Below are 13990 nucleotides of genomic sequence, written 5' to 3'. Positions count from 1 at the left end.
CACATTATTTGATGTTTCCTTGTATTTTTATCCTATTTGCGAAATAAAGATTGAATTGAATTGAATATATATATAGAGCTATGATAAAACCATCCACTATTTTGGGCCATGGAGCAAGGTTTTGGCCATACATGCAGCTGCTCAGTGGAATGTCATATGTAAACACTGTCTGATGGCCTGAGCGAGGGTATTACATAATAACCCTGCTCATGGCTCTGTGGTTGAAGTAGGGGATTATCTATACTCCTCAGTGGTCATAAAATTTGGTTTACAGACAGATGAAGTTATCCAATGAAAGCTCTCTGAAATTTTGGGTGGGTGGGACTTATTTTGACCGTGGGAACAAGATTTCCAAAGAAGAAGCAGACTCTGAAATGGCTCGCTTCGCTCGCCCTTTCAAGCTGGTTTGCTTCGCAAACCAGCTGCAGATCCCACTTCACGAGCCATTCAGAGTCTGCATAGCAGACTACGTTAAGCGTACTTTGTCGTCAAAAGTCCCTACCTTTCATATTAATATTGCGTGCGTGCGCTGCAGCTGCATGCTCGATCTAGCTTCCGTACTGTATCTTTGCTATCATCAACGTCAACATGGCGATGCAAGCAGCCCGCCGTCAAAATGTGAGGAATAATTTTAATATCAGTTTTAAGTAATTTGTTTGAATTAAGATGGTCAATAGATAGGGTCTAATTCTGGAATATTAGAGAATGAGTTACGTTTGAGAAAGTGAACGTAATTACTGAGGAGAATCGAATGACGGTTTCAGACACGCTAGTTAGAATTGTGTGAGGCTAAGTAAGGTACTTATGTACCGCCTACCGGTACGGTACACTACCGTAGGCCGTATACCCAGTTGTTGTGTGTCCGGACAGGTTGTGTGTCCGGACGATCAATTTTAGAAAGTCATTTGGAAAAATTTTCAGTGAAGTTCCATCAATTTTTATTACAAAATGTTAGGAAATATAATAGAGAACAAAATAGAAGATGATTACGACTATCGAATTCATATTTTTAGTGCAATCCAAAGACAAAAAAGAAGGCCTCAAAAATATAAACTGTCCGGACACCCAACCCCCCATCCTACTCCGTAGTTAGTCATGTCTGAATAATGCGATATTTCTTGCACGCAACGTCAGTACCGGATTTCACGTCTCCGTGTGACAAGTTAGGCCTACCTCAAAGCGATAAGAACCGCAATCATAATGTATCATGGGATCGAAAAGGGGGCAAGTTAGCTAGCTCTGCACATACGCACGCGCACTGCGGTCTCTGCCCCCTTTTTTAATCCTATCATCATGCTTTGTGGTGCAGCTTCTGCACTGCTGATATTTGCCAACAACAACATGGGTCATGCCCAGTTCGCAATAAATAGGTATGGCAAGTCGGCGCAGTCTCCCTTGACTGCGCACACGCGTTTCTGCGCGATTCTAGTTAAAGAAGATACGGAACGAGCACGAACTTTACACATGCAATACATAGACAGGTATTCATGAAAATATCCGACTCAAAATGGTGGAAAAATAATGAATTTAGGGCATTTCATGTGACGGCCTCAAAATACAGCCTTTCTCATCAAAATCCCCAAATCGTGTGCAAAGTGAATGAGTGCGCAGACATGGGGTACCATTTTTTTCAATCTGAAAATGACTGCCCGAGCCGAGGTTTTTAAGAAAATCCTATATTTTCTTATATTTTCTTTCATTTTTTAATGAGAAATTTGGTGCACTTATGATAATATAAGGAACTTTATTAACTGAAAGATTTTGTGAAATAAGAAGAAATTCATGTTAAATCTTAACTCAAATTGTTAGGTTCGCAGACTTGGGACCCACCATTATACTCCCTAGGCCTAGTCTTGAGGACGCAATGATGATGACTTTAAAAATAATGAAATATACTTCTTCATCATTGACGTCTTGACACTTCCGGTCGCAGAAGAGAAGGACCAAAACAAAGATGGATTTCCCTCGGAAATCCATCTTTTGAAACAAAAATCACTTGAATTCTATGAATTTCATTAATTTTTACACCTTCCTTTTTTTTTAGCGTCGACCCTTGAACAGCTTATGTATGACGTACTTCCGGGTAGCGATGCCGTTCTGATGAATAATCTATAGATAAAAAAAATTATTTCGCAAATGTTAAAATATAATACTAATAATTATTTATAATCACGTAATAAATTTTAGTATTTGTGAAATAATCATTTTTGTCTCACCTGCATAGCAGAGTGAGACTATAGGCGCCGCTTTTCCGACGGCGGCGGCGACGGCGACGGCGGCGGCGGCGGCGACGGCGGCGGCGACGGCGGCGGCGGCGTCAACACCAAATCTTAACCTGAGGTTAAGTTTTTGAAATGACAGCATAACTTAGAAAGTATATGGACCTAGTTCATGAAACTTGGCCATAATGTTAATCAAGTATTACTGAACATCCTGCCTGAGTTTCATGTCACATGACCAAGGTCAAAGGTCATTTAGGGTCAATGAACTTAGACCATGTTGGGGGAATCAACATCAAAATCTTAACCTAAGGTTAAGTTTTTGAAATGTCATCATAACTTAGAAAATATATGGACCTAGTTCATGAAACTTATACATAAGGTTAATCAAGTATCACTGAACATCCTGCATGAGTTTCACGTCACATGACCAAGGTCAAAGGTCATTTAGGGTCAATGAACTTTGGCCGAATTGGGGGTATCTGTTGAATTACCATCATAACTTTGAAAGTTTATGGATCTGATTCATGAAACTTGGACATAATAGTAATCAAGTATTACTGAACATCCTGTGCAAGTTTCAGGTCACATGATCAAGGTCAAAGGTCATTCAGGGTCAATGAACTTTGGCCAAATTGGGGTATTTGTTGAATTACAGCCATAAATTTTAAAGTTTGTTGGTCTAGTTCATAAAACTTGGACATAATAGTAATCAAGTATCACTGAACATCCTGTGCGAGTTTCAGGTCACATGATCAAGGTCAAAGGTCATGTAAGGTCAAAGAACTTTGGCCACGTTGGGGGTATTTGTTGAATTGCCATCATATCTCTATAAACTGAAAACCAACCAGACACCAGTGTACCTATCAGATCTTCTGGAGTTGAAGAGATCGTGTAGACCCGGTCTTCGTTCAGGGAATGTTCACCAGCTCCAACAAGTTAGAGTGAAAAGGTCCTGGGGTGACAGATCTTTTTCCGTTGCTGGTCCCCGTTTGTGGAATTCAATCCCATCGGACATTAAGTCGTGCCAGTCAAGAGAGCTATTCCACAGCAAATTGAAGACTTACCTCATGAGGGAAGCATTTCCTTAACTGTTGTGTGATAAGGCCATTTTTTATTTTTTGACTACCAACTTAACTGATTGTGTATTTTTTCTTCTCAGTTTGTTCATTTTTATGTATTTATTGATTTCTGTTTTATATAAGTAGTTAATTGTGCGCCTTGAGTGTCATCGACAGATATGTGCGCTATACAAATCTTTAATTATTATTATTATTATTATTATTATTATTAAGTGTATTGGTCTAGTTCATAAAACGTGGAAATAAGAGTAACCAAGTATCACTGAACATCTTGTGCGAGTTATAGTAGTTTTCAAAATCAGCACTGCGGCTATATTGAATCGCGTGATGCAGGTGAGACGGCCAGAGGCATTCCACTTGTTATCTATAAATTGTTCGTCAAAACGGCATTGCTAGCGTCATACATAACTAAGCGGTTCAAGGGTCAACGCTATTGTACTTACGTTGTTTACATGTGGATCAAGGGGTCTACTCGGCATCAGTTGGGTAAGAAACCTTAATTTTTTCACATTTTTATATCATAATTTTAAAAACCTTCCTACGCATTAGGAGTAGGAAGGTGTAAAAATCAATGAAATTCATAAAATTCAAGTGATTTTTGTTTCAAAAGATGGATTTCTGAGGGAAATCCATCTTTGTTTTGGTCCTTCTCTTCTGCGACTACGGGAAGAGTGTCAAGACGTCAATGATGAAGAAGTATATTTCATTATTTTAAAAGTCATCATCGCGTCCTCAAGACTAGGTACTCCCTAGTCTTGAGGACTCCATGCCGTTTTGAAGAACAATTTATAGATAAAAATTATAATTCACAAATACTAAAATTTAATCCGTGATTATAAATAATTAGTATATACTACCTAGCTACAATAAACATCATTAATGACTGAGACTGAGTATGACGATGTGTATAAAGTTAGGCTTCACTCCACTTCACTACTAAGGCTATGCTACACCTACCCGAACATCAAGCCTTAAAACTCGCTTTGCTAGTCTGAGTGACAAAGGTGTCACTTGTGGGGGAAAATATACCCATGGCAATGAAATGACCTTACAACAGTAAAGGCGCGGGTCAGCAAATTGGGATCGTCCAGTTTACAGGGACTGTCTCAGACTCAGTTTTCAAAGATTCATCCACACAAGAAATCTAGGAAAGTTCATATACATGTCAAGTGCCAACATCAATTGAGTCAGTGTAAACATATCAGGTTTCAAAGCAAAATTATTGGAAGAAGAGGCAAGTCATGAAAAATAGATGGTGAACTGGGATGAATTGAGGTCACTGAATCTACATGTATTTTAGCACTCTCAATCCCCGACCCTGTAATTGCCATCCATGTCCCGCAGGGGTAAGTGAAGAAAAACTGTCCCCATTAACAAGGACAATCTCAATTTATTAAGACATATTTGTCTTGGTTTATGAGGATATCCTTGTTTTCTGGGACAATCCCAATTTTGGACCGGTGCCTCTACTGTATAATTCATTTATAACAAATCATCTTACATTTCACAATGTATCACTTCTTTTCCATGCTTCTATCAGTCTCAAAATTGGTGATTTAGAGCCAGTATCGGTTTCCTCACACGTATCAATTCACTGCTGATTCCAAAACATCGCTAACACAAATTGTGGATGCACGGAAATCGCTGCTCAATTCATGAATATTCATAAGTAGGACTATAGATCAAGAGCTGATGCAAATGCAAAAAATTCTCAATTCCATGATTATCTATCATAGATGAAAATGTTGTTGTTTTTTTCATTTCATTTTGAAGGTTCGCCTCCCTCCAGAGGTGAACAGAATTCTGTATGTTAGAAACCTGCCTTACAAGATCACTGCAGAGGAAATGTACGACATCTTTGGAAAGTATGGAGCCATCAGACAGATCAGAGTGTAAGTGATTAATCTCTCAATAAAAGCCAAATCCACCCCACCAACAAAAATCAGGACACTGAAAAATGTCATCAAATCAGATGCAATAAAAGAAACTTCATGGAATTTTTAGTTTGCTTTTTATCAGAGTATGCAAAGTGAGGGAGCTGATGATGCCACACATTATTTCTTTGTATGTATTTTATTATATGAAATATTTTTAAAATGCAAAGTTTTACAGATTTTTGTATCAGAGGATCTTTAACAAATTACAATGAATGATTATAATAATTATTTACTTTTTCTGTAATGAATCAAACCAAGTAGTAGTACATTATCAGAGGAAAAATTGAATATTATACAAATAGCGAATAGGCATGAGTGCGATGGTGCGAGATTTCGCATGAGGTGAAAGAAAGATGCTCTATTCAACGAGGTGTTAGCGGAGTTGAATAGAGCGTCTCTTTCTTTCACCAAATGCGAAATATTGCACAATTGCATAAATAAGAATATTTGCTATTTGTGTTGTACAATGCCTCGGAATCTAGCGAAAATATGAAACAACAAGAGTTTTTCCCTGCAGTAATCTATCAAAAGTGAGCAAAAATTTTGAAAGCAAAAAGTAAAATCCCACCAGCGCACATGACCTTGGGCAGCATTGCGCATTTAGCCATTTCATCTACAATGTACTTTAACCACTTGGTCTGATTGACATCCAGCCCAAAAACCATTTAATGTGGGGCTGTACCCATTTTGTCTTGTCTACTAGATTCTAGCACTACTTTAGGTATTAGATTTGAATATTTTTAGGGCAAGGTCACTTTTCAAAAGGGCACATATTTTTAGGGCAAGGTCACTTTTCAAAAGGGCACATTTTTTATAACACCATTAATGGGGTGAAATAAAATAGGACAAAAACACCCTAATACATGTTGCTTTGGAATCAAGCCCTGATAAGCAAACTTTTTTGTATCATCTGGGGGCCCGTTGCAGAAAGAGATGTTTAAACGCAAGCCAAAAAATCAATCGCATGTCCTAAATGCACGCTGTTGATTGGTTGAAAATCAAGTTGCGTGTGTTTTGCGATTGATTGCAACTCTTTCTGCAACGGGCACCAGGATGATGAGAAATGTATGCATAATACATGTTTTGCCCAGCCCAGAAAAGTCTTTGCAGATATAATTTCTCTTTTGGAATAACGTGGTTGGATGCCACAAAGTATTAAGTGGCAGTGACAAAAACGTGGTTAGATGCCACAAAGTAAGTGGCAATGCCTTAACCATTTATGTGTTGTCACCCGAAGGTGAATTCCGTCCTTATCAAGGGGAGTGCTAACCTTCTCTCCTTTCATACAACACATCAAGTGAATAGTTTTGTCACCCTTATATAGTGTGTATAGGATAAGATATTTTGGGTGCGGTTAGTATTTACTAATGCTTCTCAAAATATTTGTTCTTTTGCCATATAACTGGCAATATTCTGGTGCAAGTTGTAAAATACATTTTTCTAAATAAAGTGGTGAAATTTCTGAATTGAAAGCATGCTTCCTTCAAAAGTTAGAACAAAAAATGTATTAAAAGTGGGATATATGCAAATGATATGTAAATGAATCACCTGTGGTAATTTGCATACATGTTGTTTTAATGCACAACTCACAAAGGGGCCATGGTATTCATTTGACATTATCTTCAAGTATCACCATCATCCATATATGTCTTTTAGATATTCAAAAGGGCAGTATAGTTCACTCAGATGTGAAATATGCAAATGATATGCAAATGAGGAAGGTTTGTTCATTTGCATACTGGTGTGCATGTTGTGTATGAGCTCCTGGAATGATGAAATATGACAAAGTACTGACATTTCAACTTGGATGTTATGTACATGCTTAATTCCTGATAGACATGAACTACCTTGTGATATGCAAATTAACCTGAGGTCAAAGGTCATGGGTCAGTGCACTTTAACAAAGGATATATACTTCCGGTTGATTCTAAGGTTTGTCTGATCATTTGGTTTTATCAGTCTTTTACCCAAAGTTACAAAGTTCTTTGTTATGTTATTTATCATGACAAGCCTCATTATATTTGTTTGTTTTTTTAAACCAGAGGTGTTAATCCAGACACAAAGGGCACAGCATATGTGGTATATGAAGACATCTTTGATGCCAAGAATGCCTGTGATCATCTCTCAGGTTTCAATGTGTGTGGCAGGTATTTGGTTGTTCTCTACTACCAGTCAAATAGGGTAAGTTTTAACTAGATCTATGGTGGAGTATGTAGGGTTTTTTTCTTTTTAATATATAATTCAGCATACACGTTGAATAAAATATGAATATGATGCATGTTATCTTGAGATTATATATAAATGAAAAGTGTAAATAGAATTTTGCCTTCAGCCTTCGTAGGTATATGTAGTTGCCTGAGTATTTTTTTTTCAGGTTTTCCATCCCGTTTTCATTCATGTGATAACTACAGAACCATTTGATGGATCAACTTAACTAGGTCTATGTATGCATTTTGGAGTGACAATGATCTTTCAAGTTTGGGTGGTAATTAGGTTAAAGGACATAGAGGTCATATACATTGCATTATTTTTTTTAGCTCATCCGGCCCAGAGGGCCAGATGAGCCTATGCCATGGCGTGGCATTCGTCATCCGAATCACAGAAAATGCCTCTTCTTCTTTATTAGTTGACCGATTTGATTTTTCTTCATCCATCTGGTAGAGGAAGAGCTACATGAGGGTCACCAAACTTCCACACAGAATTTTGACTAGACATTTTTTTATCCTAACTTATATGTGAAATTTATATTATGCATATTTTTCAAAATTTTGATTAATCACAATAAATGCTTTATAAATCTTTTTCATTTGTTGTTCAATTTTGTTTGCTTTACATGATAGCTCTAGGTGGCGATACAAAGCTTCTACACAGAATTTTGAAACTCATTAAATATGCTAATATGTGCATATTTTTAAAACTCACCAAAAATGCTTCTTATTTATTTGTTGACCGATTTTGATTTTCTTTTTGTTCCATCCGAGAGCTACATGAGGTTCACCAAGGTTATTGAAAATTCTGACTAGAAAATTATTTATGCTAATGTATACAAAATTTATTCATAAATCACAAAATTGCTTCTTCTCTGTCATTTCTTCATCAATTTCAATTCTGTTTCCTCAATTTATGTCACCAATATAATTCACTACAGTGTCAACTGAGCTGAATTAGAAATTGTGTTATATTTCATTGCAAGATGCTGGATGAGTGCCACATCAGTGATGTGCTAGTTTCTTTTCTTAATAAGTTAAGAATGGTTTGAGGGTTCAACTACTAACTTGGCTTGTTTATGCATATGGGACTGAAAATTATCTGATCAGCTTTTTGGGTCATGAGGTCAAATGTCACAGAGCCTGAAAGAAGTCTTGTATATCTTGTTCTTGGGATAAATTAAGAACATTTTTTCAACATGCATAAATAAATTGGATTATGGGAGTGCCAATGATCTGATCAGATTTTGGATTTATAACATCAAAGGTTACAAGCTAAAAGGTGACAGGTCTTAATCATTATTCATAGTATTGATTATTTGAAATTTAATTGATTATGCATGTAGTTCTTGTTTAAGATCTAAATATGTGTGTTTCTTTATTTCGGATGTCCTATACATTTCTCTATCTCATTTTTTTTTCATTTACAATAGTTTTGAAAGAAAACTCTAAAGAAAAAGTCATGAAGTGTCTACATTTTTTTGTTTGGATAAAGTGTGCTTCATGGTTATGAAAATATCAAAGACTAGATGTATCAGTCCTCCAGCCTTTTTAGGATTACATATTGCCCTTTAAGTTTGGATCACTATCTTCATTGAATCTTCTGAATTCATTAACATTTTATTATGAGGCACTTGGAAAAGGAACAATATATCCAGCTTATTTTCCTTTTGTTCTAGTACTGTGAATACTTCTGTGTTTATTGCAGTGTGTTTGATGCACATGCGAATGATGGGTCTTATTGCCTTGTATTGTATTTTTCTTTAAACCTCTCCTTTCACAGGCCTTCAAGAAAATGGATGAAGCAAAGAAGCAAGCAGAACTAGACAAGATGAAAGCAAAATATGGACTCAGTACACCAGAGATCAAATAACACCCCTCAACTAAACTCATTCAATAACTTGCCATCTAACAATTAAATATATGTGCACTACGAACAGGCGACAACCGGTGGCATTTATCAAAGACTCTTATCAGATGGACCAAATAGAAATCATGGAGAGGCTTTGTGAATTGGATGTGTCTTTGTGAATTGGATGTGTCTTATAGTGCTAGTTGGATTGTTGAAGATGAGCCGTATGTTGTACGAAGAGAAGACAATGACTTTGGAAGTGAAAATGGTGCACATTAATGCTAATGCAGGCTGGAAATGCATACATCTTATGGTCAGCATGTGTACTTTGGGGATATTGAACACAGTATTACATTCATGAAATTTATATCTTGACCCTCTTTCCGCCCGCATCCCCATAAATCAATGACATATCATCAAGAGAACATGCAAACATACAATCAGTTAAAAGATTGTGATGGATGTTAACAAACTGGTCTTTATTTTCCAGTCAAAGCATTGTGATGAAGACTATCCATCTATGTTATTGTCCTTTGTCACAGAAACCATGTAAGGATGTAAACCTACAGAAAATTTAAGAAAAAATGGTTGAGACCATGAATTGGTAGGTTTTTCTAAGAATGACTCATGGCCATGAATGAGTCCACTATTGCAAACATTTCCACAAATATTATAGGTTGTACCTGAAAGTAGTCTAGAAATCAACATGTGGATTTACTCATCTAATTTGTGTCTAATCATCTAAATAAAATTCATTTTGGCTAAAGAATGAACTAATATGTGGGGGTATGTACAGTTAAGTACATGCTGAAAGTCACTTTGATCATCTCAGGCACCTTGAGACGCCTCAAACTGTGGTCAACTGTGACTAGATTTTAAACGAATTTGGATAAGATGCTTTGTTATATTTACATGGTTAATTCTTTCAAATGTAAGTCCCTTAATTGCTGTATGAATAGAAATATTTGTATTGTAGCCATTCCTATATTTGTATTTGGATGACCATTCTGGAACTCAAGAGAGAGAGGCAGATTACAATTTGAAATTCCATACCCAGTCCTATTGATTTTTTTAAAATAAAAATCTAGTTGAACTCAATTTCACAATATGAAGTAGGCTGTATGTAAATTCCAGTCATAATTTTAAAGGCCCAAATGTAAATTACCCAATGATAACTATTGTTTTAATCTGCATGTTATCTATACACTTTAAAGTCACTTTGTTTTTATGTGATGCCTTCATAGCCAAATGATTTGTTAACCCTCAACGATTTTTGCAATGCAAAATCTTTTTACCGTGCTGCTCCCTGACTTTTTATTTTCAAGTCATGCGCATCTTTTGAGATCAATTTTGCGACCACCCGAGTACTCGGTTCCGTAATTACACAACATTTTGTAAACTGTGTTACTGTATGCCAGACCGAAAATTGCTCAAAAACATGATTTTGTGTACAAAGTCAAATGTAAATTGTGTTTTCAACCAAAAATCAGAATTGTGTGATTATCTTTAGTTTTGCTGGCCTAATTGAATTTATTTTATGCTGTTTATTATCTCAATAGAGCCACCGACAAAGTTCATTATAAACAATGAAAAACAAGGGGTCAAAAAACAAAGAAATACATGAGAAATTACAAAAAACAATATAATACATAAGAAATTGATCTGACATTGCAATCTTTTTCACGTACATTTGCTAAGAACACCACTATGAGTTTCTGTACCAAAAATAGATAATTTGGAGCTTTATTCAGGGAGTTCAAGGAAGAAGTATGATTTTGCATACTAATTACGCATAAATAAGCATAATCACTAAATAGCAATTTTCATGAAATAAATTACTATACGATTTTGTAGATTATGTCCCAGACAACCTGCGTGTGAATTTTCGGTGTGATCGATGGCAGAGATCTCAAGGGGAGGCACTGCCCCCCCCCCCCCCCTGCCATATGATGTCCCAAAATACCTCGGCCTGGATAGGGTTAAACTTCATCCCATGACAATTTGAGAGGGTTCAAGTACTATTAAACTTTTTAAAGAATGCAGATGAGTTCAGAGTCTACTGTCACGTCATGGGGCTATCACATTTTTTTTTTGAAGGGCAAAATTCAAGTGTTGTTGTGGGGTGCATACACAGTGCTTTATCTGTACAGAGATGCTGCTCTTTTATGCTATTTCCGAATCATTCATTTATGGAATGTATATAGTTATAGTAACTACCAGTTCTTATCAACCACTTATAAAGAAATGATTTTGGAAGTAAGAATGGGGATTAAAATTAATAGACCTTAGGGACATGTCAGAAGCCAATTATTTATGCATAAGTTACACACAACTTGACTCTGAGTGGTTACCGTTTCTTGTGCTATGATTTGTGACTTAAAGATAATATGCTTAACCCCCCAATTTTGTTTCTCCATAATTGGAGTGCATTCCCTAAAACCCTACTAAATTTTGAAATCAGTAATTCATTTACATAAAGATGCTTCTACAAAAATTGTATTTCAAGTTTCTACTGGAGCTGATGAATCATAACAAGAGATTCTGATTTAGTAGCCAAGAAAGGGTCACCCTTGTGAGTGTAACTTGTAACAGCTTTATGAAATACTAACCTTGGACTTGGCCTCAATGAGAGGACGTTTATTTTTTGCATTCTCTATGTAATCTCTTATTTTTAGAAAAATAAATTCAGGTACATAATCCCCATCCTCCTCTCCCTAAATGAATATACTGCAGAGGTATTTATTCTGAAATTTATTTGTTCTCTGTTTAATCATGACCATGTTGACAGACAAAGATGTAAATATTTGTGAATAAATGTTTTAATATGAAACATTCATGATCTTTGAAGGTTTGCATTATGAAGATAATGTAGAAGCGATTGATGTTTAGTCATGACAAAAATTTATGGTTTGGAATAATTGAAATATAGTAAGGGACAAGGCAGGAGAGAGAGAGAGAGATGGTTATTTCATCATTTTGATTTTTTTCACAGTATTATTTCAAACTTAAAGGCATTGCATACCATGACCTGTTGAAAATGCATATTGGAATTGCATATTATTATGAGGTTCATTTTTACCCAACTTTGATATGTAAGAGGACCCGAGGCAGATATTTTGAAAAAGTCTTACTTTCACCTTCACATACAGTATTGACAAATTTCATGGGCATGATATGTTTGAAGTGTGTAGATTGCACCATGGACCAGCAAGTCAAAGGAGGGTATACACCAGTCTGATTCTGAATGCTGAAATTTAAAATTGTATGAATGATACAAGTAGAGAATTCTCAGAATATTGGTCAAGGGTTCTGTTACATATATTTGTCATTACCGTAACCACATGGAGACCTTGGATTCAATCGCAAAATTTGGTAGTTGTTATTCAACAGGTCCTTGAGGTAGGATGGGTTAAAGACGACAATGAAACAAGCAGACAGGTGTCTGTCACATCTGGGGAGCGTTTTATGAAAGGACTTGTCGAACATTTTATCTGACAGTTGCCATAGTAACAGTGCTTCTCAGTCAATAAGAAAGAGTCTAGGTAAATTGTAGACAGTGTCACATTTGACTTGTCAGATGATAAATGTTGATGAAATGCTCCCCAGAATGACAGTCTCAAGCTGATTGGATAGATCATAAAAGTACTCCATTATGAAATTATTAGACAAATGATCAAAAATGTACTTTTCTTTGGTGCTTGGTTTATTCAGGTTGAAAATCAACAATTTTAGTGGCAGGATAAACTTGTATCAGTTTGCAGACATCAACCCATGCAAGTCACATTCAGTCTCTAAGAAAAATTACTTGTGCTGTTGTCACTTTGATGACCATTTGACAAAAAAATAACAGTGTGAAAGCTATACACTGCAAATGCTTTTTCCTATTGTTTTCTGACTGCTGATGTCACATATATATACAAGCATTACATGCAATATATCGCCCTATACCGATCGCAATAAAGCACTCACAAAGTACAGTGTGTGTAAGGAACCATTTAAACTATCCAGTATTAACTCATTCAGAATAATACAGCACTTTTTAATACCTAACATTTCACAATGATGATTATTTTCTAAAAAGACTGCATTTTTTTGTATATATTCAAAGCTGAATGATGCAATACTCTATTCCCAAATCCATAAAACTTGGTCATTGCAGAAATCCATGTTCAAATATAAAAAGAAACTGAAATTTACCGAGTTCCACTTATGCAGGACCATGCATACATTTGACATATAATGCAATACAGGATGAAGCTTGAACTATACACTTTTACATATTTCAATTCAACTTTTGGCACATGATATACAACACAATATTCAAGAAATGACAATTCTCAACCCCATTCACATAATATTTTTACTCTACTAAGAAAACAAATAGGAATTACATGCACAAGGTACGTTTGGAACAATTATAACGTGCCCAATTCCTGAGAGAATTTATACTGTCTCAAAGGTAACAAATGTGGGTAATTATTTTAATGACTGAGCAAAATGTTTATTATATGGTCTATAAAATAGTAATGTGTATCATTTTAGTTGATAAACTTTATCTCAAAATCATAACCAGTCAATAAAACTAGTCATCTGTAGTAGTGATTGAAAATTTCTCATGTTGGCTAAAAATATATCTGGTCACCTGAAATTTTTTGGCAAATTATTGGATTATAATACATATCACCATTTCATG

At 35.7% G+C, this 13990-nt stretch overlaps 1 protein-coding gene and 1 non-coding gene across 2 annotated transcripts; one reads left to right on the top strand and one right to left on the bottom strand.

Annotated features, from left to right (window-relative positions):
• The first annotated feature begins 348 nt into the window (after positions 1 to 348).
• LOC129256808 (splicing factor 3B subunit 6-like) lies at positions 349 to 12127 on the top strand. The gene is made up of 4 exons (XM_054894998.2): positions 349 to 618; positions 5075 to 5193; positions 7281 to 7419; positions 9229 to 12127. Exons 1-4 carry the CDS (start codon positions 589 to 591, stop codon positions 9316 to 9318), a joined length of 378 nt encoding a protein of 125 aa, XP_054750973.1. The 5' UTR covers positions 349 to 588; the 3' UTR covers positions 9319 to 12127.
• Positions 6407 to 6530, bottom strand: LOC129268057 (U6atac minor spliceosomal RNA). Its single transcript, XR_008585228.1, has one exon. It is a non-coding gene; the product is annotated as a U6atac minor spliceosomal RNA (small nuclear RNA).
• Positions 12128 to 13990: the final 1863 nt, after the last annotated feature.

Source organism: Lytechinus pictus, chromosome 1 (assembly GCF_037042905.1).
Source record: "Lytechinus pictus isolate F3 Inbred chromosome 1, Lp3.0, whole genome shotgun sequence".
Classification (NCBI taxonomy): Eukaryota; Metazoa; Echinodermata; class Echinoidea; order Temnopleuroida; family Toxopneustidae; genus Lytechinus; species Lytechinus pictus.
The sequence above is the reverse complement of the archived record's forward strand: the minus strand, read 5'-3'. Positions and strand labels throughout refer to the sequence as shown.